We start from the raw sequence: 27,847 nt of genomic DNA on the forward strand, positions 1-27,847 counted from the left end.
AATGAAAAAGGAGAAGTTACAACAGACACCGCAGAAATACAAAACATCCTAAGAGACTACTACAAGCAACTTTATGCCAATAAAATGGACAACCTGGAAGAAATGGACAAATTCTTAGAAAGGTATAACCTTCCAAGACTGAATCAGGAAGAAACAGAAAATATCAACAGACCAATCACAAGTAATGAAATTGAAACTGTGATTAAAAATCTTCCAACAAACAAAAGTCCAGGACCAGATGGCTTCACAGGTGAATTCTATCAAACATTTAGAGAAGAGCTAACACCCATCCTTCTCAAACTCTTCCAAAAAATTGCAGAGGAAGGAACTCTCCCAAACTCATTCTATGAGGCCACCATCACCCTGATACCAAAACCAGACAAAGACACTACAAAAAAAGAAAATTACAGACCAATATCACTGATGAATATAGATGCAAAAATCCTCAACAAAATACTAGCAAACAGAATCCAACAACACATTAAAAGGATCATACACCACGATCAAGTGGGATTTATCCCAGGGATGCAAGGATTCTTCAATATACGCAAATCAATCAATGTGATACACCATATTAACAAATTGAAGAATAAAAACCATATGATCATCTCAATAGATGCAGAAAAAGCTTTTGACAAAATTCAACACCCATTTATGATAAAAACTCTCCAGAAAGTGGGCATAGAGGGAACCTACCTCAACATAATAAAGGCCATATATGACAAACCCACAGCAAACATCATTCTCAATGGTGAAAAACTGAAAGCATTTCCTCTAAGATCAGGAACGAGACAAGGATGTCCACTCTCACCACTATTATTCAACATAGTTCTGGAAGGCCTAGCCACGGCAATCAGAGAAGAAAAAGAAATAAAAGGAATACAAATTGGAAAAGAAGAAGTAAAACTGTCACTGTTTGCGGATGACATGATACTATACATAGAGAATCCTAAAACTGCCACCAGAAAACTGCTAGAGCTAATTAATGAATATGGTAAAGTTGCAGGTTACAAAATTAATGCACAGAAATCTCTTGCATTCCTATACACTAATGATGAAAAATCTGAAAGAGAAATTATGGAAACACTCCCATTTACCATTGCAACAAAAAGAATAAAATACCTAGGAATAAACCTACCTAGGGAGACAAAAGACCTGTATGCAGAAAACTATAAGACACTGATGAAAGAAATCAAAGATGATACCAACAGATGGAGAGATATACCATGTTCTTGGATTGGAAGAATCAACATTGTGAAAATGAGTATACTACCCAAAGCAATCTACAGATTCAATGCAATCCCTATCAAATTACCAATGGCATTTTTTACGGAGCTAGAACAAATCATCTTAAAATTTGTATGGAGACACAAAAGACCCCGAATAGCCAAAGCAGTCTTGAGGCAAAAAAATGGAGCTGGAGGAATCAGACTCCCTGACTTCAGACTATACTACAAAGCTACAGTAATCAAGACAATATGGTACTGGCACAAAAACAGAAACATAGATCAATGGAACAAGATAGAAAGCCCAGAGATTAACCCACGCACCTATGGTCAACTAATCTATGACAAAGGAGGCAAAGATATACAATGGAGAAAAGACAGTCTCTTCAATAAGTGGTGCTGGGAAAACTGGACAGCCACATGTAAAAGAATGAAATTAGAATACTCCCTAACACCATACACAAAAATAAACTCAAAATGGATTAGAGACCTAAATATAAGACTGGACACTATAAAACTCTTAGAGGAAAACATAGGAAGAACACTCTTTGACATAAATCACAGCAAGATCTTTTTCGATCCACCTCCTAGAGTAATGGAAATAAAAACAAAAATAAACAAGTGGGACCTAATGAAACTTCAAAGCTTTTGCACAGCAAAGGAAACCATAAACAAGACGAAAAGACAACCCTCAGAATGGGAGAAAATATTTGCAAATGAATCAACGGACAAAGGATTAATCTCCAAAATATATAAACAGCTCATTCAGCTCAATATCAAAGAAACAAACACCCCAATCCAAAAATGGGCAGAAGACCTAAATAGACATTTCTCCAAAGAAGACATACAGACGGCCACGAAGCACATGAAAAGATGCTCAACATCACTAATTATTAGAGAAATGCAAATCAAAACTACAATGAGGTATCACCTCACTCCTGTTAGAATGGGCATCATCAGAAAATCTACAAACAACAAATGCTGGAGAGGGTGTGGAGAAAAGGGAACCCTCTTGCACTGTTGGTGGGAATGTAAATTGATACAGCCACTATGGAGAACAATATGGAGGTTCCTTAAAAAACTAAAAATAGAATTACCATATGACCCAGCAATCCCACTACTGGGCATATACCCAGAGAAAACCGTAATTCAAAAAGACACGTGCACCCGAATGTTCATTGCAGCACTATTTACAATAGCCAGGTCATGGAAGCAACCTAAATGCCCATCAACAGACGAATGGATAAAGAAGTTGTGGTACATATATACGATGGAATATTATTCAGCCATAAAAAGGAACGAAATTGAGTCATTTGTTGAGAAGTGGATGGATCTAGAGACTGTCATACAGAGTGAAGTAAGTCAGAAAGAGAAAAACAAATATCGTATGTTAATGCATGTATGTGGAACGTAGAAAAATGGTACAGATGAGCCAGTTTGCAGGGCAGAAGTTGAGACACAGATGTAGAGAATGGACATATGGACACCAAGGGGGGAAAACTGCGATGAGGTGGGGATGGTGATGTGCTGAATTGGGCGATTGGGATTGACATGTATACACTGATGTGTATAAAACTGATGCCTAATAAGAACCTGCAGTATAAAAAAACAAACAAAACAACTAATACTAAACTTTCATTGGGTTATTTGTATGGAAATATGTTAATATAAATGTTTCAGACATTACATGAAATTTTAAAAAATCTTATATTTGTATTTGTATGGAAATATGTATGGAAATATGTTAATATAAATGTTTCAGACATTACATGAAATTTCTAAAAATCTTGTATTTGTATGGAAATATGTATGGAAATATGTTAATATAAATGTTTCAGACATTACATGAAATTTCTAAAAATCTTATATTTGTATTTGTATGGAAATATGTATGGAAATATGTTAATATAAATGTTTCAGACATTACATGAAATTTCTAAAAATCTTATATTTGTATTTGTATGGAAATATGTATGGAAATATGTTAATATAAATGTTTCAGACATTACAGGAAACATCTAAAAATCTTATATGTTCTGGTATAATGTTATAAGTAATAATCCTAGTTATTACTTTAAAATGTATATCTCAGAAATAACTAATTTTCTTGTCAACTGCATTATTATGAACTTTCATCAAATCTTTAACCATGGTCATTTTTAAGTCTTTTGTCATTTACAGACAGTTCTGGGTGTACTCTGATGATTTTGCAAATATGTTCCTATAAAAGAGTTTCATCTTCAAGAAATTCATGGAAAAGACTCTGACAAGTACAGGTTTCTGGTAACTGACTGTACTGCTGAACTGAATGAATAAGCATTTTCAGAACTCTAATGAAAAACTGATGAACTCATAAAACTGCTAACAAAAGATCAAGATGAAAAAAAAGAAATTAATTACATGGGACTGAGTGAACTGATGAGGATGAGTATAATTTTTGTGACTTTCTGTCTGAATTAAAAAAAAAAAAATCCCACAAGGACTCAGAGGAAAAGAATATACAAATCAATTTTCACTGCAAAGTAAAGGAGCTGTTACAGTGGAGGATTACTGGACTGAATGTCAATATTATGACATAGTATAAGTGTGTTTCATGTTTGGTAATTGCAATCATTGTTGCTTTTGTTGTGGTCATCCATGTACAATGCTTGGTGTCAGTCTATCTATCTCTTGTAAAAATAAAAAAATAAAAAAAAATAAAAAAAAAAATAAAAAAAAAAAAAAAAAGAAATTAACTACATGAAAAAAACTGCAAAAACCACAAACACGTGGAGGTTAAACAATATGCTACTAAACAACCAGTGGATCACTGAAGAAATCAAAGAGGAAATCAAAAAGACCCAGAGACAAATGAAAACAAAAACACGATGATCCAAAACCTATGGGGTGCAGCAAAAGCAGTTCTAAGAGGGAAGTTTATAGCAATACAAGCTTACCTCAGGAAACAAGAAAAATCTCAAATAAACAACCTAATGTTACATCTAAAGCAACTAGAGAAAGAAGAACAAAGAATGAAATTTTGCCATTTGCAGCAACATGGGTGGACTTGGAGGGCATTATGCTAAGTGAAATAAGTCAGATAGAGAAAGACAAATACTATATGATATCACTTATATGTGGAATCTAAAAAATACAACAAACTAGTGAATGTAACAAAAGAGAAGCAGACTCACAGATATAGAGAACAAACTAGTGGTTACCAGTGTGGGGGAAGGGGCAATACAGGAGTAGGGGATTAGGAGGACAAACTATTATGTATAAAATAAGCTACAGGGACTTCCCTGTTGGCACAGTGGTTAAGAAACCGCATGTCAATGCGGGGGACATGGGTTCGAGCCCTGGTCCGGGAAGATCCCACATGTCGCGGAGCAACTAAGCCCGTGAGCCACAACTACTGAGCCTGCGTTGTAGAGCCTGCAAGCCACCACTACTGAAGCCCACGCACCTAGAGCCTGTGCTCTGTAACAAGAGAAACCACTGCAATGAGAAGCCTGCGCACTGCAAGGAAGAGTAGCCCCCGCTAGCTGCAACTAGAGAAAGCCCACGTGTAGCAACAAAGACCCAACACAGCCATAAATTAAAAAAAAAAAAAAGCTACAAAGATATACTGTGCAACACAGGGAATATAGCCAATATTTTATAATAACTACAAATGGAGTATAACCTTTAAAAATTGTGAATCACTATATTGTACACCTGTAACATATAATATTGTACATCAACTAGACTTCAGTAAAAAAATAAAATAAAATAAAAAGAGAGTGGCTTCTTGTGTCTGAGTATATTTAGACTCTTTAGTGTTATTTTCATTTGTCAGCATTGATTCACTTCAGAGAAACTATCACCATGTTTCTTACAGAGTTCAACTCTCTTCCTGTATCCACAGAAACGACCTCCATGGTGGTTCCTCCACAATAGGCCTCTGCTCTGGGCCGGACCTGGGCGCCAGGATTGAGACCCAAGAGGTGGCTTTGGGAATGCCAGTCCCAGGGCCCTGGAGATACAGGTGGGGCAGATCTGGGCTGCATAGCCGATCACAGCACCATGAAAGTGATGAAGGACTCAGGCTTCACACCCGGAAGCACCGGGTGGTAGGCGTTCATCCCCCACCTGGCAGATGCATAAATCATTTTCCTCTTTTAATTACACCAGTACCAGCCCACTTACAAAGCCCTCCACCAGAGCCTTGTTCGAATCAGAGCTCTCATTGAGGGGCTGGCTGGGACCTGAAATCAGATGGTTCTGTCCTGGTTCCAGGACAGCCCTGGCCCCAGCATCTCTGGGGCAGACCCCCCTGGAGCTGCTCACCTTGTAGCAACTGCAGTGTCCGGCCACCCCTCGCTGCTCCCTGCCCTGGTCCCCCAGGACACCACCTGTTGGAACCCAGCTTATTCAGAAGTGTGAAGGGCCCACATCTGGAATCTGACCATGTTCCTCACCTGACTCTGCTCCAGCCACGCTGCACCCCCACCGGCTGCTCCTCAACCACCCCAGGCCTCAGCCTGGCTGTCCTCTCCACCAGGGACAGTCTCCCCACGTACCAGTGAGCTTCGCTCCCTCACCTCCACGTCTTCGCTCCACCGCCATCTTCCCTCCAGGTTGCCACGTGGCCCAAGCCCAGCTTACTCTAGTTCACTTTCTTCCCACAGCACTTACATTTCTAGCACACTCTACAGCCTAAAGTTTCATCAAGTTTATTGTTCTCTGCTCTCTCTCCCCTGCCAGAGTATCAGCTCTGCGTTTACTTTGTTCCACGGTGTAGCCCAAGCTCTTGGAATGTAGAAATGCTCAAGAAATGTTTGAATGAATATAGGTCTCCCGGTCTTGCCATCCCCTCCCCCAGCCTCAGCTCCCAGCGTCCCAGGGACTCTGCCTCTGAACCCTGATCAGCACACCCACCTGTGACAACACAGACCAGGTCTTCCACTGGGGGCCCCTGGTTGCTCCCAGCCACGTCCACACTAGCTCCCCTACCTTGCTCATGCCCTTTCCCACTCAGCTCATCTTCCTGAGGCCAATCGTACCTCTCCCCACCTTCCAGGTGTGCACAGTGAGCTTGCCTCCTCCCTGTAGCCTCCCTGGATTAGACTAACTTTATCACCACCTGACTTCCAATGGTCCCTAAGTGGGAGCCACGCATTTGTTTCAGTTCTTAAGCTTCTTCCTCCTTCATTCTTCTCCACTCTGGAGGAGAAGGTAAATGGGTACAGGAGGGTGGATACCAGCTCCTGGTTACAAATCCCGTGAGCCCTCCCAGCCCTCGACTCCTTGCCCCCTCCCCTCTCCCGGTTTTCCTCCTTCCCCTCTGGCTGCCCTTTCTCGGGCTCCTCTACCCCCGAACCCCAGGCTCTGTCCTCCCCATGCTCTCCCCAGGTGATTGATCTCCAGTGGCTTTGGCCCCAAGGCCTTTGGTGCTCCCACCCCATCCTTAGGGCCAGCTCAGGCCTCTGCCCTCAACTCCAGACCCACCAGCCAACCATCTCCCCTGCTGTCCTGTGCCACCTCCAATGCCACGTGACAAAGCCTGGAACTCCTGAGGCCATCCCTCTCCCTCGTGTCCTGTCTCCACAAGGGGGATCTGATCAGACAGAGTCTTCCTTTGCCCTCACCCTGGACAGCGGCTGGTCACTGAGCCCTGAAATTTCTTGTGCCCCATAGCTGCTGCCTGGCCCAGGCCACCATCTCCTCCCTGCCCTCTGCCTTCAGCCTCCTTCTACTTTGTCCCCAGCCAGGGCTGAGTAAAGGCAGCTTAGGTGGCAGCTCTCCAGTCGGACCCAGTCGGACCCTCTAGGGCTCGCACCGCCCGGGGAGTGAGTCTGAGATTCCCGCACACTGTCAAGCTTTGCCACGCCTCCACTCCTCTCTCACCACGCCTCCCATCACCGTGGCTTCCCATCCTTTGCCCCTGCTGTTCTCTCTGCTGTGAGCACGCCCAGCCCTCACCTGGAGAATCATTCCCCCTCAGCTCAGCCAGCGCCTCCTGCAGGACATCTGCTCTATGACAGACCCTCTCCTCTCAGGGGACCGATGGCCTGCGGACACTTGGTGCTCCATTTAGCCTACAATTCCTGTGTGCTCTGCCTTTCCTGGCTGTCCACAGGCATCCCAAACTCCACATGAGAAAAAACAGAGCCCCAGTCGTCCCCCACTGAAGCTTCCCTGGGTTCGCCCTGTCTTACCCACTGTGTCCTCCTCAGTCTGTGGCCTCGGCGGAGAGCTCTCCATGTATTTGTTGAATGAGTAAATGTCTGTGAGTGATTTACTGCTCTTTAAGTATATAAATTAGGTATCCTTATGAAAGGAGAAGACTCGCTTGAACGCTGATGTGCTTTCTTGGGTGCTAAAGAGAGGTGTGGACTCCTAGCTAGAAGGTGTGGATCCATCTGGGTCTGACTGGGGGCAAGGTCACCTGTGGCAATCACAGTGGAAAAAGGTGACAGCTTGTACCAGGTGCTGCTGGTGCCCTTCCTGGGCTCTCTGGCTGGGCTTCCAACTGCCAGGGCTGCAGCTCTGCCTGGGTAAGTCGACACCCCACCCTCCATGGAGCCCTAAATAAGACATGGTCCCAAATGCTCCTTGGCAAATGGCAGACTCTTAAAAAAAATGTCAGTCCCCTCTCTACCCCCTTGTCCTGGACAGTTTCTCTTCAGTCTTCCTCATTTAGTCACACATGCATTCATATATTCAAACACTCAGTGTGCACTTTCCATGTCAAGCTCTGAGCTGTCTCTGGGGACAAAGACGAATCAACAGTCCCCGACCTCAGGGACTGGATCAGAAATTAAACAGGTCAGGCTGGCTGCTTTGACCCGGACGTAAGTGGGACATTCTAGATGACTTCCATAATAATACGAAATAGCTGTCTGGCAGGGCAATCACCCCGTGCTGGCACTGTTCTAAGCACCGTCACCTTCAAACTCATGTGACCCTCTCAACAGCCCTATGAGGAAAACGAGGTCCACGTGAGGCCAGAGTCACAGGGCGTCAGAACCAGACTTCCATCCCGATGCTACAGGCGGGGCCCTTTAGCCAGGATCATGCCCCCCACCCAGCAGGCTCCCCTTCCGTTATGGGGGCCGCACCCTCCCTGCCCTGTTTGGCCCCAATTCTGGGGTCACCACAGCGCCCGTAGCGGTACCAGGAGGTCACTCACGTGCAAACCTCACCAGTCTTTTGGGCCCTCACCTCTTCCTCCTTCTGGCACAGACCCCTTCCTGCCTCTGGCCTCTGGTTACAGCCGAGGGTCTCAACCTTGATTCATGCAAGAAGCACCTCCACTGAGGGCGGGCCCGGGCATCAGTCGTTTCTAAAGCTCCCAGGGGATGCCGATACGCAGCAGGGCTCAGGCATCCAGCCAGAGGCAGGCTACCCGAGGGCAGGGCCGTGCACGGTTCATCTCTGCAGCCCCAAGACCTGCCAGGGCACAACCTCTTGGCAAACGTCTGTTCAATAAATCAACGAGTATAGGTTTGTTAAGAAATTAAAGTCCACATCAATTTGTAATCTTTTATTTGCTGGATATGCGCAAATACATGGAAGACAAACAATTCCATGTACTAAAAGATATTACGGATATCAGACACTCAAGTTTGGGCACAAAAAAATCACGCTACCATACACGTGATGCTTAGTGTCGAGGGGAACGCAAGGCAGAGCCAGGCAGCCCTTTTTAGGGATGGGAGAGCTGAGACTGGTTTGGATAAGAGATTTGCTCAAGCGAGGATTATATTGGCAAGAGAGCCCATTTACTGGGAGTGGGGACGTAGCGGGTGCTGGGCCAGGCCCACATATTATTCATGCTCCCACAGGTACCTTCTGAGGACGGCATCCTGAGCCCCCTTTGGCAGATGAGGAAACGGAAGCTCAGAGAGGTTCAGTGACCAGCACACAGCTGGTAAGAGACAGAGCCGGGCCCAGCCACCAGATCCTACTACTCACAGACCAGACAAGTGGCTCAAAGATAACAGCACAGAAACCCCACCTCCCACAAATGATGAACATCCAATACCCCAAGGTCCAGATCAACAGCGGCAGTGAAGACCAGCTTGGCACCAACATGGCCCGTGAAACAAGAAACGACCCAAGTGACACAGCCTGTGTTCGATATCCAAAGTCCCTCGTCACACGCTCACCTCTTCCCAGCACCACCCGGGTCTGCATCATTATCCCACTGCTGCGATCACAAACACCCGAGGGGACCAAGGAGGGGGAGCTTGTGAGTGATGTCCTCAGGCTTTCCCCGCTTGTTCATTCCACAGGACCTAATAGCATCCTTGCTGCCCTCGCTCCCTACAACCGCAGCCATCACCTCACCTCCGAAACCATCTTAAATCAGACCAGCCCTTGACACTGCCGCCTCTCCCCTCGCCCCATCCAGGCCACCTCACAGGCTCCTCCATCACCACCTGGACCGAAGGGACAGTCTCCACACTGGGAGCCGGGCTCTGTAAAGTATAAAAGAGGCCATACCACAGCCCTGCTCAAAACCCTCTGAAGCTTCTGCTTACACTTAAGATAAAGCCCCAACCCCTTCCCTGGCCTCCCAGGCCCTCCCTCTGGGCCTCGCCTCAGCCAGCAGCCACAATGGCCCCTCGCACACCCCGAGCGCACGAGGAACTCACACTGCTGTTCCCTCTGCTGAGAATGCTCTTCCCCCACGTCTTCCTTGCCCACAACTTCCCTTCAATCGGGTCTCAGCTGAAATGTCATCTCCTGTCCCCAGACCACACAATCTAAGTGACCACCCAGTCACCCCCTATCAGATCCTGTGATTTTAATTACCTTTGTAGGATACATTATCTTCTATTTTTCTGGCGATATTATTGGTTTGTTTATTTTCTGTCCCACACACAGGGACCCTTCCATCCTGTTCACCACTGCACTCCCAGAACCTTGCACAGTGCCTGGCATACAGTAGAGCATAAAAATCTTTGCAAAAGAAATAAATTAGTAGCTACTGAGGACCTGTGATGTACCAGGCATATGCTAACAAGCTGGGGCTGTAAGTGGACACGGCGGACACACGCAATTATTTATATCTAGCAAAAGGCCCAGGCATTAGTCAAACAATTAATTAGATATTTAAAGAGTAGGATGATTGCTATAAAGGAAAAGGAAAAGTTCAAAGAGTGTGCGTATGTATGTGTGTGGTTTTAAAATGTACACAAATTCCCTGACACTCCTCTACCATGAGGTGGAATCGAATTCCCTGAACCTAGAAGTTGAGCAGCCTCGGTTACTTGATTCCAAGGAACAGAATGCAGCGGAAATGATGCCGCATGATTTCCTCAGTTACATCATCAAAGGCGTACAGCTTCTACCTGCTTCTCAAGCTTGGAACCCTGCCACCATGCTGTGAGGAAGCCCAGGCCACGTGGAGGAACAAGACCAGCTGGGGACCCCTCCAGGAGCCAGCATCAGCCACCAGGCACGAGCAAGGGAACCTTCGAGATGGCTCCAGCTCCAGCCAGCTGATGACGATTGCATGGAGACCCCGAGCAAGACCCTCCTGGTCGAGCCCCGTCACCCCCATAGCTGCTGAGAGGAAAGGACAGTACACTTGGGTTGCTTTTTTAACCACTAACTTTTGGCGTGACTGACTCCATAGCCATCGAGAACCAGAACAGGGAACGGAGTGACCTCTGTAGAAGTCAGGGGAGGTTTTCCTGGAGGATATTTGAGCTGAGATCTGCCTGAGTTGAGGTTAACTACTTCGAGGGGATGCCTGGCAGACACGAGGACTAATATATACAAGAGGCTCTGAGACGGGAAGGAGTGAGGCCCATTCAAGGAAAGGAAAGGGGACCCCTGAAGTTGACTCTCAGAGATGGAGGAGGAGAGTTAGGCAGAGGACTCAGCAGGAAGTAATCCGGTGACCCGGAAGTACTTCCCCTCCTTACCAGCTGGGCCGCTGGGAACAAGTAAGTCACCCTCTCTGAGTCCCAGGCTCCCAAGGGAAATTGGGGCTGATATGACCTCCTACAAAGGAGTACGTGAGGATTAAACGAGAAGAGAAGCACAGAGCTTCCACCTCAGTACCGGGGGCTGAGTACCACTTCCTCCTAGTATTCTGGCTGAGTAAAAAAAGCCTTCTAGAACTTCCACAGTCCCTTTTGCTTCTCTCTGTTAAAACGTGGCCCTTGGCACATAGGAGGGGAACCAGGTGACCCCATTCCTCGCTCCACCACTGCTGTGTGACCTTTGCGGAGTCAACCTCTCTTCGGGTTTTTCTAAGAATAAAATAAACGCAAAAAATCAAATCTATCTCAGTGCTTTGAGCTCCTTAAAGACAGGCACTATGGGAATGCAGGCTCACGCCTCTGTTCTGCTACAGCTATTTTTGGCCCCATCAGCCTCAGAAGCAGGTCTCGTGGAGGGGGTGTACATGCTCTTCCTTGAGGGCTGGTACACATCTCCTTCCTCGGCCGCAGCGTCTGAGTCACGCGCGGGGACGAGTGGGCCATCGCTGACATTTACAAAGTCGGCCCAGTCCTGAGCCCTGGCAGCTGCCGTGGGCTTTTTGGTCGGGCCCTCGAGCATGTCTATTCCTTTGCTTTGCCAGTGTTCACCCCTGCCCATGCCTTCCAGAAATACTTTCACCCAGGGACTCTGGGGCTGACCCTGGGGATCACAAGCCTGGTGACAGCTGCCCCTAATGGGGGAAGAGTGGTGTTCTCAGTAGACCTTTTCTTTTCTGTTGAATACCTAGGGGCATCTACACATCCTTAAAGGGCTCATTTCCTCCCTGAGTTTTCTAATCAGATGCTCCTTTCTCAGCAGCGAGGTGCCAGAACCATGTTTAAACAACTCCTGACCTGAACGTCAGTGACCTACTATTATTATTATTACTACTACTGTTATCATTAGTATTACTTACTAGCTGCCATTCAGTGAGTGTTACTTGGGTTCCAGGCTCTGCGCTGTGTTAACTTCATGGCATGGATTTCTCACAACCGCCCAGCCCATATGCAGCGGGTGTTGTCATTAGCCCCATTCTACAGATGTGGAAATTGAGGTCCCAAGCTGTTAAGGACACGTTGCCCAAATCACTTAGCTCATGAACAAGGGTGGATCCCAGATCTAGAGGGCAGGACAGCCAGGCTGAGCCACTGTGCTGTAACACCACTTTTAAGCATGTAGTTTCTGCCAAGTACAGGCTGTATAATTTCCAGTCTTCACTTCAATCCCTCCTGAGGTTAAGTATCATTAGCTCCATTTTACAGATGAGGAAACTGAGGCTGAGAGGGATGAGATGTGCCGAGGGTCGCAGAGCTAGGAGTGGAAGACCTGCATGTGACTCCAAAGTCCCTTGACTTGATTGCCATTCTCTAGGACGCTGGTTCTCAAAGGGTGTGCCCTGGCCGGCCAGCGCATCAGTGTCACCTGAGAATATATTAGAAATGCAAATCCTCCGCCCCACCCCAGACCTACTGAATCAGGAATTCTGGGGATGGGATTCAGCAACCTGTGTTTGGACAAGCCCTCCAGGGGATTCTGACCACACTTGCATTTGAGAATCCCCCAGTCTAGTGCCTCCCACTGTTTGCAAGAGTTTACAAAGTACAGCTGCCCTAGGCAGTCGCCACCTAAAGTGTGAAGGGCGTGGGCAGAGCTTGGGAAACAAAGGGCAGAAACTGGAGATGCTGGCCAAGAATCTTCCACATCACAAGAACCCTTTCCAAGTTCCTTCTCGGTGGCAAGTAGGACTCAGGGCAAGGCTGTCTCAACAGATGTCCCAGGGCGGCTGGGAGGGGCAGCCGAGCTGGGGACCCACAGACAAATGTGGGGCTGAGCTGCCCCCATGATCAACACATTCTAGAATGGAGCTGGAGCGGGGGGCGGTGAGGGGACAGTGCTCTTGAAAGTTTCACAGTAAAGCAAAATAAAACAGAAGAAATAAATTGGAAAAACCATGTTGCCACTGCCAGAAGGGTGGCCCAGCAGTAGGTGACCCACCATCCCAGTTTGCCCAGGACTACAAGGTTTCCAAGGATGCAGGGCTTTCAGGGCTAAAACCAGGAGAGTCCCGGCCAACCCGGGATACGTTGGTAGCCCAGAGCAGCAGGGCAGCAGCAGGTGCTGTTTGGATGAAGAGGGAGGCCTGCCTGGCCACGGGGAGGATGCCCAACAATTCTGGCAAATGTTTCTGGCCCTTCCTTTTACAGGCGACTTTACAGGTCTGTGTGAGTAGGTACAGAGGTTTCCCTGTGTCCTCTTTCTCCCTCTACCCCTGACACATGTACCGAAATCCACACTCCTGCAGAAGGACATTCCTGCAGCAGGGCGCCTCCTGCCTGATCCTCGGGCTCCGAACTCCGGGCCTTTGCTTCAGCCCCTCCACGGACTGTCCGGCCTCCCTGTGCTCCTGCCTGTCCAAGGTCTACTTGGAAATTCTCTCACGTTGTCCTGATCCTCCCTTCCTGCCCTTTTTGGAACTAAATACCTTTCCCCCAAAGCACCTCTTTTTTCCCGAAGTCTAACACTCAGAGGCTGCTCTTTATCAGAATGATTTTCACGCAGTGGTTAGCAGCAGTGGATACCGGTCCAGTTTTCCAAAGCGCTTGCCGCTTACATGAATCCTCCAGTCAACCTCATTGGTGGGTGAAAACCTCACGCCTAAAACTCAGGCTTAAGTTTACCAGCCCTATTGCAACCCTTCTACACTGTTGGTGGGAATGTAAATTGGTACAGCCACTATGGAGAAGTATGGAGATTCCTTTAAAAACTAAAAATAGACCTACCATATGATCCTGCAATCCCACTCCTGGGCATATATCTGAAGAAAACCATAATTTGAAAAGATACATGCACCCCAATGTTCACTGCAGCACTATTTACAATAGCCAAGACATGGAAGCAACCTAAATGCCCATCAACAGATGAATGCATAAAGAAGATGTGGTACACATATACAGTGGAATATTACTCGGCCATAAAAAAGAATGAAATAATGCCATGTGCAGCAACATGGATGGACCTAGAGATTATCATACTAAGTGAAGTAAGTCAGACAGAGAAAGACAAATATCACATGATATCGCTTGTATGTGGAATCTAAAAAAATGATGTAAATGAACTTATTTACAAACTGGAAATAGGCTCACAGACATAGAAAACAAACTTCTGGTTACCAAAGGGGAAAGGCTGTGGGGGAAGGATAAATTGGGAGGTTGGGATTAACATATACACACTACTATATATAAAATAGATAATCCACCGCGATGAAGAGTGGCCCCCACTTGCCGCAACTGGAGAAAGCCCTCGCATGAAACGAAGATCCAACACAGCCAAAAAAATAAATAAATAAATAAAAATAAATTAAAAATCCTTCCCTCTTAAAAAAAAAATAGATAATCAACAAGGACCTACTGTATAGCACAGGGAACTCTACTCAATATTCTATAATAACGTATATGGGAAAAGAATCTGAAAAAGAATAGATATATGTATATGTATGACTAATTCACTTTGCTGTACACCTGAAACTAACACAACGTTGTAAATCAACTATAGTCCAGTATAAAATAAAAATTAAAAAAAAAATGTTTACCAGCCCTCTTATAATCATGCAGAGGAAGTGGCAGGGCTAGCACACCAACCCAGGCTCAGGGTCTCGACCTCTTATGCCGTGTTCTCAGTCTTTTCATTACCCGGGCCCCGCCATTGAGAACAACTCTCCGTGGGCCTCCAGTGCACCCAACACAGGGCTGGACGCAGAGCAGACACTCGGCAAACGTTCACCAGGTAAATCAGAAGCCCTTGTGAGCGGCAGGGATGCAGGCATATCTGATGACCAAAGGAGCAAAGGCTGGCATGTGCCTGGAGCCAGTGTATCCAGAAAGATGGCAGATCCAGAAAGATGGCAGGAAAGGACACTCCTAGGTACACCCTCTGCAGATGATGGACCACTGGACCGTGAGCTCCCTGTGGGCAGGAGCTGCTCCTCTCTTGCTCATAGCTGACTTCCAAGCCCCTGCCAGCACCTGGGGAGCTCCGTGCACACCTGCTGAAGCCCCGTGCCCTCTGGGAGAGGCTAATTCCTCAGGGATTAAAGAACAGGCAGAAGTCGTGGATGTGGCCATAGCTCTGTCTGACATGACCGGGCAGTACTCGTGTGCGGGGTTCTGGGCTGAGCTCAGTGAGGACCAAGACAGTGTACAAAACACATTCTCTGCCACTGGTCTAATCTGCCCAGAACCCCATGGCTGTGGGGTGCATCCGCTGTCCTCCTGCCCAGTGTCCACGTCCTCATCCTTGGGTTACAACCCCTCTACCTGGATTTTCCTTACAGAAGCCACCACCCTCTTAACCTCTATCCATAAACCTCAACTGTCGACCGTGGTCACATGGCCCAGGCCTGACCAATCAGCACATTCCATCTCGTAGGCCATCATGATTGGTCCAAGGATGGACATGTGACTCAAGCTGGTCTAGTGAAAGTCAGCCCCGGGTCTTTAGTTGAATGATTGAGAAAGAGAAGCTCTCCTTGTAGGGAGATTACTAACTATAAGGTTGATGGAATCCTGGAGCCTGGAGCCACAGAGACTGGGCCTGCCCGAGAGAAAAGGTGACCCGGGAGAAATCAGAAGAGAGAGATGGAGACGGAAACCCAGTACCATCATCATATAAGACCTGCTGCTGGAATATTCCAATACATGAGCCAAAAAACGAACATCTCTCTCTAGTTTTTGCATCACTTAAGCCACTTCAAGATGGGTTTCTGCTACTTGTAACTGAAAAAGTCCTACCATAGAATCAAACTACACCTGCTGTCCTCTAACCCGGAAGTGCCCTCAGGCCTCAAGCTCACAGGAGGCCTCTGTCCCCTCACACCTGGCACCGCCACCTGCCTCCCCTTCTCCACAGCCCCCCACCTGGCTTCAGGCCTTCGTGGGTGGTCTGGGGCCTGAAGTATCTCAGTGGTCCCCTCTTTACCCCAGTCGGGCAGCTCACCCCAATCCACCCTCCACATTGTCAGGAAAGTTGACTCTGAAGCGGACGATGTGGGATCGTGTCACTTCTTTGCTTAATACCTTCGTGGGCTCATCGCTGCCCAGAGCAGAGTTTCCTAAAGGATGGGACACATGTCCCTGCAGGCAAGTGAGCTGGTTTTGGATGACACGTGGACCTGGTGCTCAGACACACAGAAACATAGAACAAGAAACTTAGGCCCCTTTTGATCCTCTCACAAACCTTCTGATTTCTTTCTTGAGAAATATCTCCGCACGGGGCTCCTACAGCTCTGCCACCCCTCTACCACCTGCTGCGCTCCCTTTTTAGCAGAAAGAAAGAAGGCCTCGAGCTCAGAACCTTCCACGACAGGCTAGAACTTTAAAACACTGGTTTGTTTGCATTTGTTTTTATGGTCACCTTCTACTTACGCAAGTGATGCTGGTTTTTCACTGATGGTAGTTATTAAAGTTTTCTTTGGAGATTAATTTGTATAAACACAAAAGTGAGTCTGTTTAAAGAAAAAAAAATAAGGCAAACAACAGGAGGTATTTGGATAGGTGAATGTTTGGCAAACAACGATTCACAGGATGAAATGTGATCTACTTGGCCAGGCACACAAGGCCCTTCACAGTCTGAGGGGCTTGGACCTCCCATGAGAAGTCCCATAGAGTCACACCTCCAAGCCTTTGCTCTTGCTGTTGCTTCTGCCTGGACGCCCTTTCCCCACCACCCCTTCAATGACCTAGAACAATTCCATTTATTATGAAGACCCAAGTCAATTTACTGTTTACTGTGGCTGTAGTTTGGCCCAACTACTCAAGGATTTCCAGTGCACCTGGAGAACAATTTCTGTGCTCTCTCAGGTCACTTTTTGTGGGTTGCTGACAGAAGGCCTTCCTTGAGGCCGAGAGATCCCAGAGACCAGAATGGTCTTTCAGGTCTGTGTCTGGCACAGATGCTCGGTTCGCACAGGATGAACTGAACAGACTGTAACTGGCAGATGTGGATCCATCAGGTACAAACACACCTGGAAGCAGCACGGGCCTGGAGCTTGAATAGCGGAGGGAGAAGGAAGTTCATGGAAGGGAAGGGAGTGAGGGGCCAGGGGCCTGAGGCGGGGCCCCACAGTACAGCCCAGGGGTTCCTTCAGGAGAGAGGAGGAGGGTGAGAATCTTGGGAGGGCAGGATCCTGCAGAGGCCTGGAGCAGAGGGCCTGGTAGGCTGAGCTTCTTGACTTTAACTTGCACTTGAATCATCTCAGAACTTGTTAGGATGCCACTTCCTAAGTCCCACCCCAAAGGCTCTGACTTAGTGGGTTGAAGTGGCCCTGTGCAGCTGCACTTTAAAACGAATGCTTCAGGCGATGCTGAGGGCCACACCTTGAGAAGCACTGAGCCATGGGTGTCAGGGAAGAATGGAGACAGGTGGGGGCCTAGCAGACAAAGTGCGGAAACACATGTGAACTGCAAAAGATTCCACCAGAACACTGCATCCCTGCCTGCACACCGCAAGCTTGGAAACACGGCTTACCAGAGAATAAGCCTCGTCAAAGTTATTTAAAATATGGCCCCAAGTAACTCAACGGAGATGTGTTTAATGAGGTGGATCCACACACAAGCTTGGGCATTCTATAGGCCGCAACTGGAGTGATCAAACCAAAATACAGAATCTCTTGTTAGAGACCTTATCAACTGGCAATTGTAAGCAGGGAACTTAACCCCTACGGGTCAGTACTGAAGCCATTTCTGGCTAAAGAAACCCTCCTTTGTTTGCAATCAAATTGTTCAGAGATGAAATCAAGGCAAACAAGGGACCCGGGCGGGGGAGGGGATGCGGGTGTGTGTGTGTGTGTGTGTGTGTGTGTGTAGCAGAACTCGCTGCAAATAGCTAAACGGCACCCGTGTAACTTTGCTCTCAGAGCCTCCACTTCGGTTCTATACTAATTGCTCCCTTACACATGAATTAAAATCAAAAAATGAAACCATGCTCACGGGAGGGGTATTTCAGACCAGCGCCCATGGCTGCCCCCCTTCAAGGTCTGGCCTTCAGAACAGTCCAGGCAGAGCCACTCATCAAATGGAGATTGACTTTTATCTGATTAACCAATGGAGAAACATCTTTCTCCATCTCACAGGAACATTCTGTGGGAAAGGCGTTTTGCAGACTGCAGGGAAAAGTTGGGTCTTGGCTTCCCTCCTGCTCGGCCAGTGGAAAATTACAAAGGAAGCAAGGCTGCCCTCTGCTTCCTGGCTTCCCGGGAACCTGCTTCCCAGGTCCTTCCTGGGCCCCGGAAAACGCGAAGAGAAACCGGAACCAGGGCTGAGCCTTTACTTACCTGGGGCGGAGAGGAGTCGGGGCGGCGGCGGGGGCGGCGGGGGCGGGGGCAGCGGGGGCGGCGGCCGGCACTGGCAGATGTGTTGACAGCTGTCGGTCACCTTGGAGCAGGACTTCCGGGGCTCCCCGTGCGTCACCTGCAGGAATGGGCACGGGCGCCCAAGAGAAGCCGATGCGGCAACTGGGAGCCCAAACGGGACCACCCCGGCCCACCCACCCCTCCAGACCTAGGCAGGAAGAAGAGCCAGAAGCTGGGCTGGCTCACAGGGAACAGTGTTATGCGGGGCTGGCCTGGCAGGGATGGAGACCTAGGTTGTATTTCCAGCTCTGTGGGACTGGGGCAGTTGGCTTGGGCATTCATGAGAGGCTTCTAGAATCTCCCCATTGTGCAAATGAGGAAACTGAGGCCCAGGCAGGAGAAGTGGCCGCCTGAGGTTCTCACACCCAGATGGTGACAGGGCACTGATTTTACCTTCTGCGTAACCTGACCTAACCGCTTCTCCCGTCTGCCCGGCTACGGTGCAGGACCAAGCCCTCGCCTCTTCTCTGGCCACAGTTCCTGATGGCCTTTCTGTGTCCACTCTGGGCCAAGGTCCCCCCATCTTGGGGGAGGAACCTTACCCGGCCAGGCCTCTGCTCTGGTGGCGCACGTGACGAAGGGGAGCAGAACAACCTTCCCAGTGTGATCCACGAGCCACCGGAGTGGCCTTGAGGGAAACACACCTGACCACACTGCCTGCACCCACCCCCCCCCCCGCTATGCCCGGATGCTCACCCACAGCCCAGGGCAATCACGGGGCCACAGGGCCCTGCAAGGGAGGGCGCCCCTCCCCTCCTGCTCTGGCCTCCTGCTCTGCTCTCGAAGCCCTCCTGCCAGTGCCTGGCCCCTGGTCATGCTCCCTCCCTTTGAGCACGCTGCTCCAGTGGCCTGGAATCTTCTCCGACACCTTTCCCTCTGCTTTACCCATTACTCAGCTTGGCTCTCACCTCCTCAGGGAAGCGTCTCTGACCCCCCCTGACCAGGTCAGATCTCCAATTTACAGGTTCTCCTGGCACCGGATTTCACTCTGTGTGGCAGAAATCTACATTAGGGTGTTTACCTAGCTCAGCCGCCTATTTACCACTGGACTCTAAGGTCTATGGGGTCAGGGGTCAGGCCTTTTATTTTTTCTCTCGCCATCATAACACCTAAGGAAATGCCTGGAATTCACCAGAATCCACACCGCTTGATTCCTGGGCTGGTGTTCTTTCAACACCAGTCCCACTTTCCCCATCTGTAAACTAAAAAGGGGAGCAAAAGTGGGTTGTGTTCACCCAGCGGTTCCCAGCCCTTCTTGCACATTAGAATCTCCAGGCAGCTTTAAAAAATACACAGGCTTGAGCTTTTCCCACGCCAGTCAAGCCAGAATTTCTACAGGTGGAGCTGTGCAGGCGTATTTTGTTGAAGCATCCCAGGTTAAGCTTCCAACGTGTAGCCAGTGAGAGAATGGCTGGCTTAGACCAACTGCCAGCATCCCTCTCTATGGCAGAGTGCCATAAATCTTTGAACCTAGAATTTTCTGCCTGTCCAGAGAACAGCTGATGTAAAGACATGAAGGAAGAGTTGGTGGTCACCCCCTACTTCAGTGATGCCCACAGTTCATTTCTCTGGCTGTCATCTCCAGTGAGTAGAAACCCAGAACCCCAATTTCCCTGCAACCAGCCACGGAAGGCCTGTCTGTGGAGGCCAGTGCAGACGCTCTGCTGCACGTGTTCCAGGCCCGCGGAGAGAGCCAGCAGGGTTCGGCTGCTCCCTTGCCACTTGGCAGATGTGAATAGGATGGGTAATGGCTACCGGAATGGCAGCAGGCGGTGGACTGATTTACAGCCCTGACTTAATATTGACGAGGCCACGAAGCTCCTGCTCACCACCTTTTAGTGTTTTTAAAGGACCACTGACTGCATTTCAAACTCTGGAAGGCAATCTTACCTCCCGCAGGGAAGAGCATATCCTCAGACGGTGAGCCTTTTCTGTTATTTTACGGAGATGATTAACTCCTTAGACGTCATGGCAAATCCACTGGCTTCTCCCCCAGCGTAGTTGTCAGCCCTCCCATCACCATCTGGATTCTGACCTTCTAAGACCATGGAGGTTGCTCAAAATCTCCCTTCTCCCAACGGCTGGCCCCTGAGATTGCTTCTCCACTGAACTCTACCAAGTGTGCAAACTTCAAGCAATGCCATTGCCAAAGCAATTACTTTCCCACTCTCCAAGGTGCAATTTATGCAAGAGCGTTCAAGGGGAGCACGTTTCTTTAACCTGGCCCAACACAATGACCTATTTTCATGAGAGGCTGTAAGGGCACATACGTATAAGAGTGCTTAATGTGATGAAATTACAGGCAGGGAAACCAGGGCCAAGTTTCAAGGCTGAAGTGGGGGAAATGAAGGCACACACTGTGTGTTAAACATCTGTGGTCTCTCGTATAACGGTCCCACTGAAATGTGAGCGGGCACAACTGTTTACCCAAAGGTCATCACAAAATTAGCCAGCCTGGGCGGGCTGTCCTTCTCCCCAAGGCGGGGACCCCTCGGGCTCCTCACTGGTTTGGTCCAGTGCAAGCCTGTGGCCGCTGAGCCTCCCTAGACTGACAGCTGGTTACACAGGTCCTTTATCCACTTGCCAACTTCTATGCATCCTTCAAACCCAGCTCTTACATGGCTTTCCCAGGCAAGCTGTCCTGAACCCCACGCCCCCCCAGATTAGACCCAGCTGCCCAGTGCTGCCTCTTCACCTCGTAAACCCTCCCCTTTGGGGCACCTTTCCCACTGCTAATGTCCTCCCACACTAAGTTGTGAGCATCTTGGAGCAGAAAGGTGGGTGGGTCTGTGCTTTATCAATTCTGACCGAGTGTGACTTCCTGAGCCCTACTGTGTGTCAGTCATGGGAAACAGGCTCTCCTCTCACCATGAGGATAATCAAGAGAGGTAGCTCTTGTCATCCACACTTACTGGCTGGGACGACAGGCTTGGCAAGGCTAAGTGATTCACCAAAGTTGCACAGGGCCCGGCGTTCCGCTGGTGCTCAGTAAAAATGTGTGCTGGGGGGCTTCCCTGGTGGCGCAGTGGTTGAGAGTCTGCCTGCTAATGCGGGGGACGCGGGTTCGAGCCCTGGTCTGGGAGGATCCCATATGCTGCGGAGCAACTGGGCCCATGAGCCACAATTACTGAGCTTGCGCGTCTGGAGCCTGTGCTCCGCAACAAGAGAGGCCGCGACAGTGAGAGGCCCGCGCATCGCGATGAAGAGTGGCCCCCACTTGCCACAACTGGAGAAAGCCCTCGCACAGAAATGAAGACCCAACACAGCCATAAATAAATAAATAAATAAATAAATAAATAAATAAATAAAATTAAAAAAAAAAAAATGTGTGCTGGGGATTGTCTGCCCAGCAGTGGAGAAACATGGGATCTACCCCATCCCCCAGCTCCGGGTCCACTTTGGGGTTCTGCGGGTCAGCAGTGTTGTGTTTAGACCAGCCGAGAGGAAATCTCAGTATCACGAGCTTGTCTCAAGGCCTGGCTTGGTTGGTTTACATCCTGGGGAGTCTTACAAGGAGAAGAAACTTGCCCCTGAAGTCACTTGCTCTTAGCTAGACTTGACCAAGAAGGAGCGGAGGCCCAGAGAGGTCAATGACCCGCCTAAAGCCGGTATCGCGACTTCCTGTGAACACTTTTTATTCCAGTTGTGCCATCTCCTGCCTTCCTGTCCCTGCTCTGCAGCGTTCTCCTGGGGCCAGAATCCTGAGGCACAGACAGGTCCTGCACTCACCTGGATTTGGTCCCTGGCACTGTGGTCTGGGGGACATGGTGCTGTGGCAGCCACTTCCCACTTCTGGCCAACCAGTGTAGCTCTCTGGCCCAGCCCTCCTAAATAGTCCTTGAGTCCATCCACCTCGCCTCACTCCCAGTGCTACAGCCCTAAACCAGGACACCATCACACCTCCACTGGGTAGCCCTGCCTCTCTCCTAGGGTTGCCAGATAAAATACAGGACACCCCTGTAAAGTTTCAGAGAAACAACAACATTTTTTAAGTATAAATATGTCCCAAATATTGTATGGGATATACTTAACGCTCAAGAACGAACCATTGTTCATCTGAAAATTTAACTGGACCACCTGTATTTTTATTTGCTGAATCTGGCAACCCTACTCTCACCAGCCCCTGTGCCCCTTGCCTCGCCCCCTCCCTGAATCCAAACTTTGTGCTGGAGCTGGACTGAGATTTCTAAAATGCCAATCTGAATTGTATCGTCTCTTTCTTAAAACTTTCCACGGCCCCCAGAGCCCTCAGGATCAAGTCCAAACTGTAAGACACGATGTTAGTGGCTTACAACAGAGGCCTCACCTGCGTTCTTCCAATGCCCTGCCCTCTCCTCCCACCTCGGGGCTGCTCCCTCCACCGCCTGGACACTTCACTCACGCTTGCATCCTGACTCCTGATTTCTCCTTGTTCATGTCTCAGCTGAAGCACTGCATCTGCGAGGTTTCTCTGAATCTTCCACAAGCTCCTGTTTCTAAGCTATTTGCTCCTACTGAGCACTCTTGCCTATTATGACTTGTCTAACAATCTCTCCAGTGCTAGACTGTCAATGCCATGAAGGCAGGGATCCTTAGATCCCTTGCACTTAACACGGGGGGACCTGGCAAACAGTAGGTGCCCAATAAATGCAGCTGACTAAAGAAGTGAAGCTGTAATGGCTGACCACAGAGGCGGGGGGGTCAACATCGCTTGGGTCTGGGATGGCTCCTCATTGCCACACAGAGACCCACAGGCCCGGATCAGAGCCTGTCTCCATGACAATTGCTTTAGGGGGGCGCCCACAAGGATGATGGCTTCTGGTATCTTTTATCGAGACAGGCCAGCACCACAGTAACTTGATGAGACACACTCCTGTCACACCTAATAAATTCGCCAGCCTGTCATCCTCTTCACTTGCAAAAAAAAAAAAAAAGTACTCATCTGGAAGTGAACTTAGAAGAACCCTAAATCACAAAAGCTCAAAATCTCAATTCCAGACACATGAAGGAAAAAAGGGAAGAGCCTAAAGAGCGCCCCCACCAACCTTGTGGCTATTTAATGTCATCTGACTGTAATGATTAAGTTTCTTATTATCCAGGCAGCAGCCAGAGGCTCTGGGCTGATCTCAAGGTTGGAAGCCGGTGCTTTGAGGGACCACAGACCTCTTGCTTCACCAATTATTGTGCTGGTCTCACTCTTCCAGATGTTTACGACTTAGAGGGATTCTTCTGGCAAAAAGCTCATGAAAGCACAGATAGATTTCTTTATATTCAAGAAACTCCTATGACGTGACAAATGATACTCTCTCCACTTAAAGGGAAACACATGGCTTTGTGCACTTTGATTTTTCCTCTTCTCCCCTCTCTTCTCCTGGTTTCAGCTCTTTTGCTCAAAAACCAAATCCATTCCTTCCAAAGCCCCTTTTCCCTTGACTTCTCAGTCCTTATCATTTGTAGATTAATCTTTCCAGCGTCTCCAGCCAAGATTTTACCCATTCTACTTGTCTGGAGGATTTCTTTTCTAATTGATTTTCACAAAAATTGATTTGTATTGAGTAACGGCATCTGAAATACACACACACAAACTCACACACACACTTGCTTGTGTGAGTACTGCCTGGCTGAAAAACACTGCTAAAAAACGAAGCTACTTTACAAAATCCTTTCTTTTGGTGGTGGGAGTGGGTAGGGAGGTGGTGGATCTGCTGTTTCTATCCTGCTAGTTCCTGCAGAAAATTCCAGTCCTTGGAGATTAACAACATCATCATGTTGCTCTCCGTACTAGCTGAAAAAGTCTCCCAGAAGAGGGAAAATTGTAAACAAATGAATACAAAAAGGAAGTGAGCTTAACACCTGAGGTTCAGCTAAAAGTTGAACAAGAGAAACTGGTCCCAAACCACCCAAGTGTTTAGAAGTGACAAAATTCTGAATCCCGAGGAGGCCCAGCTGAATTTAATAACTGCCATTTCACACATTAAACAAAGCTGTCAATTCCGAAAGGAAAACAATTGTGAGTGACACAGAGGCAAGCCAGGGAAGAGAGCAGAAGATGGGCCTGGCGCTGCAGGAGGGGGGTATGCCCCTCCCCCACTCGAGCTCTCCCCCCAGCTGGCTGGTTCTAGCATTAGAGCCCCTGGTTCTCTCCAGGGGTCACCAGCGCTACCATACAAGCAGGACTGACCACCCTGGTTCCCAGCAACGCCCCATCACTTGGGACAGCTCATGAACCTTGGCAGCCTGGCAAGCTGTGTTGCTCAATCCCATCTTCTCTAGACTGTCACCTCCTACTCAGGGTAACTATCTGAATAGTCCCCAAACCCCAAAATGCCGCCAGGAGGACATGAAGCTGCAAATACCCCAGAGTGGGTATTTCAATGACTGAAATGCTAAAAATGCCGATCAAAACAATTCAAAATTGTTGATCAGACTACGTAGCAATCAACAGAGTACCTGGCTAGACAGATAGATGAGTGACGTTACTATTACTACCATCAATAATGGCAGCAACAGCTACTATTTAGTGTTCATTATGGTTCAGGAGCTGCGCTAAGTAATCTTTATCTTATCAAGTACTTATAATAGCACAGTGAGGAAGAAGAAACCAGAGCCCAGAGAGGTTAAGCGCACTGTCTGAAGTCCCCCAGCTGGTAAGGGGCAGAGCTGGGGCTCAAAATTCAGAGCTGACACCAAAGTCCACCTCTTCACCACTCCACTGTACTGCTGACTGTGTGCATTCTGGGAGGGACTAGGCACCATCCTGTCTTACCATCTCTTTGACCCTAACACAGGTCCCTCGAGTTGGTGGTCTCTGCCCTGGGGACTGGGGGGCCCAGGGTGAAGACTCCATCCGCAGGCAGTCCTTATAGATGGACAGCTGCTCCTTACATTCCCCCACCAGTGGCCACCTCGCAAAATCTGTCCACATCCTCAACTCTACCACCTACAAGAAACAACCCCTTCTGTGTTGAAGTCCAGTTTAAGAAGGCTAATATGAAGTTTACTAGTGGCTCTGATGGGAAATAAAGAAGGTATATTCTTGGTATCATTTTTCTTTTTAAGTTTGTAAAAGCTCTAAGGTTTCTTTGTCTGCATTTCTGCAATAGAATCTTATCATCAAGAAGGCATTCCCTCAGCCCTTTCAGTTCCAAGGCGCTGTCCTGCAGGCCTCAGCAGGCCAGGACGGAAGCCTCCTTCCGGAGTTTCTTATCTTTTCAGGGCGAGAGTATGCATCCTTTCTTTTCCTCAACTCTTCCCAGGACCAATCAGAGGGGCGACTGCAGGAAGCCAGGGTCGTGGGAGTGAAGTGACAACCACCCCCTACCCGGTCCTGACCAGGAGGTCCTCGGGCGCGCGCGCAGCCCGCGCCACCGCTCACCTGCACGAAGCCCCAGAGCGGGTGGAGCGCGCAGTGCAGCAGCAGTGAGGGCCAGCAGTAGCCACGGCGCAGCACCAGGTCCCGGAGGAGCATCTCGGCCCGCGGCACCCGCTCCCGGGGCGAACTGTCAGGGGAGCAAAGCTCGGGTCAGGCGGGCGCCGCTGGCACCATCGTGGTTGCGCACCCGCACACACACGTAGCAGTCCAGGTTGGGCGGGCACGCCCCGCACCCTGGGGCGCCCTCGCAAAACAAGCCTGGCCTTTCATTCCAGCTTGCATCCTCGCTGACCCTTCATGCACACTCACGGGGGCCGGCATCCAAGAACTTACAGTCCGTCGTGGTGCACGCCCCCGGAATCCTGCGCGCAAACCCTGGCCCCATGCACACCTCCAGAAACAGCCAAGCACGCTTACCGAGCCCCGTGCACCTCCCCGGAAACAGCCATGCACAACTCTCTCCCACTGTGAGCACACTTCAAACCCGGCGGGCACCATTCACCCTGCGTGCACACCCACAGAAACAGCCGTGCACACCCAGCGACTCCTGGCCGCACGCTCGCTGACCCCGCATGTACACGCTGCGTGCACCCTCTCTGCCCCGCCGGCCCTCACTGCGCACACTGCAACACATGCACTTCAGGGCGCGCCCCGTTTGCCCTCGCGCTCTGCCGAGCCCCGGCCTCCGGCCTCAGGGCACGAGCTTCCCCCACGTCTCCTTCTCCGCCCGCACCCCTCCGGGGCCTTACGCCACCTTGCCTGGCGGCGGCCCCAGCCGATCCTCGGCGCGAGGAAGGGAGGCGCTCGCTCCCCCCGCGGCAGAATCTGTTCCCGAGCGGCCGGACGGCCCCCATTTAAAGCCAGCCGCCTCCCCAGTCCCCCGCCCTCTAGGCGGGGCCTCGGTCCTCACCCTGGCGACTGCGCGGGTGCCTGGGGGCTTCACATGCCTGGGAGGAGCGCCGGGCACTGGAGCAAAAGTTTGCGCGCGGCTTGGGCCTCCGGGGCGGCTGAGCCGGGGGCCCCCGCAGGGCGCGCTCGCACGGGGCGCAGGGCGCGGTGGCTCCGGGCTGCGCCTGGCCGCGCACGGGGCGGGAGGGGCGGCACCCCGCGCCCAGGGCCGGGGCGGGCTGCCGAGGCGGAGGCGGAGGGCGGGGAAAGTCTCCTCCTAGCCGCCTGGAGCGGGCGGTGCGTGCCCTCCCCGGGTCCCCTTCCTCCCCGGTGGCGCCGCGCGGCTGCCCGGGGCGCTGGGGTGCCCGAGCTCGGGCCGCCCGTCACGCCGGCTCGCGAGAAGCAGGGGCTAGAGGCGCTGGCCGCGAGCGCCTGTTCTGGCCGCAGGGCCGCGGGCGGAGGCGAAATAAATAATGCACGAAAAAGGAAAACAGACGTGAGCCGAGCCAGAGCTCGCCCGCCTCCCTCCCGGGGCTGCGCTCCCGCCCGCGCTCCCCGCTGCCGCAGCTGCCGCCAGCGCCGCTGCAGTGATTCCTCGTCTCCATCTAGTGAGGCTATTGTGTATTGGGCGCTTAATAATTTATTTATCCACCCGCGAGGCAGAGGACTCCAGCTCCCGAGGGTCTTGCTCCTTGCCTGCCGTCTCCCCCGCCAAGTTTCTCCGAGGGGGCGGGAAGGGGGTAAGGACTGACTCGTGGAGACCCCTTTTTGCGCTCAATCCCTGCGGAATCCCTCCCCTCCTCCACCCCATTCGGACGGGGCCGAAGGCGCCCCGGTTGTCCGGGCTCGAGGTGCAGGCCGCCACTCTCGGGGCCAAATGCTGTGTTCTCCCTTCTGTAGTCCCGGGCGGGGGGACCGTTCCAGCCACACGACTGCACCTTGGAAGGAGTTGCCGACGGCCCCGGGGAGGACCTCTCCACCACTGCTTTTCGTCAGCCATCTCAAACTCCTGTTTGA

The 27,847-nt window shown here is 50.0% G+C and overlaps 1 protein-coding gene across 10 annotated transcripts in view; it reads right to left on the bottom strand.

Annotated features, from left to right (window-relative positions):
- Window positions 1–27,261, bottom strand: part of PRIMA1 (proline rich membrane anchor 1) — a 113,327-nt gene extending 86,066 nt beyond the window's left edge. For 5 of the 10 annotated variants that reach the window (XR_009006786.1, XR_009006787.1, XM_057539179.1 and 2 more), the window contains exons 1-3: window positions 26,360–26,424; window positions 25,946–26,069; window positions 18,514–18,649 (exon numbers count right to left, since the gene is read on the bottom strand). Coding sequence is in view for 8 of the 10 variants with exons in the window: in XM_057539179.1 (XP_057395162.1) it covers window positions 18,514–18,649; window positions 25,946–26,069; window positions 26,360–26,391 (292 nt within the window). In the remaining 2 variants the exon portion in view is untranslated. Of the gene's footprint in view, window positions 1–18,513; window positions 18,650–25,945; window positions 26,070–26,359; window positions 26,425–26,461; window positions 26,522–26,557; window positions 26,657–26,696; window positions 26,754–26,852 lie in introns of those variants that run through there. The other 5 variants (XM_057539181.1, XM_057539182.1, XM_057539183.1 and 2 more) reach the window with 5 other exon arrangements.
- Window positions 27,262–27,847: the final 586 nt, after the last annotated feature.

This window comes from Balaenoptera acutorostrata, assembly GCF_949987535.1.
Source record: "Balaenoptera acutorostrata chromosome 3 unlocalized genomic scaffold, mBalAcu1.1 SUPER_3_unloc_1, whole genome shotgun sequence".
Classification (NCBI taxonomy): domain Eukaryota; kingdom Metazoa; phylum Chordata; class Mammalia; order Artiodactyla; family Balaenopteridae; genus Balaenoptera; species Balaenoptera acutorostrata.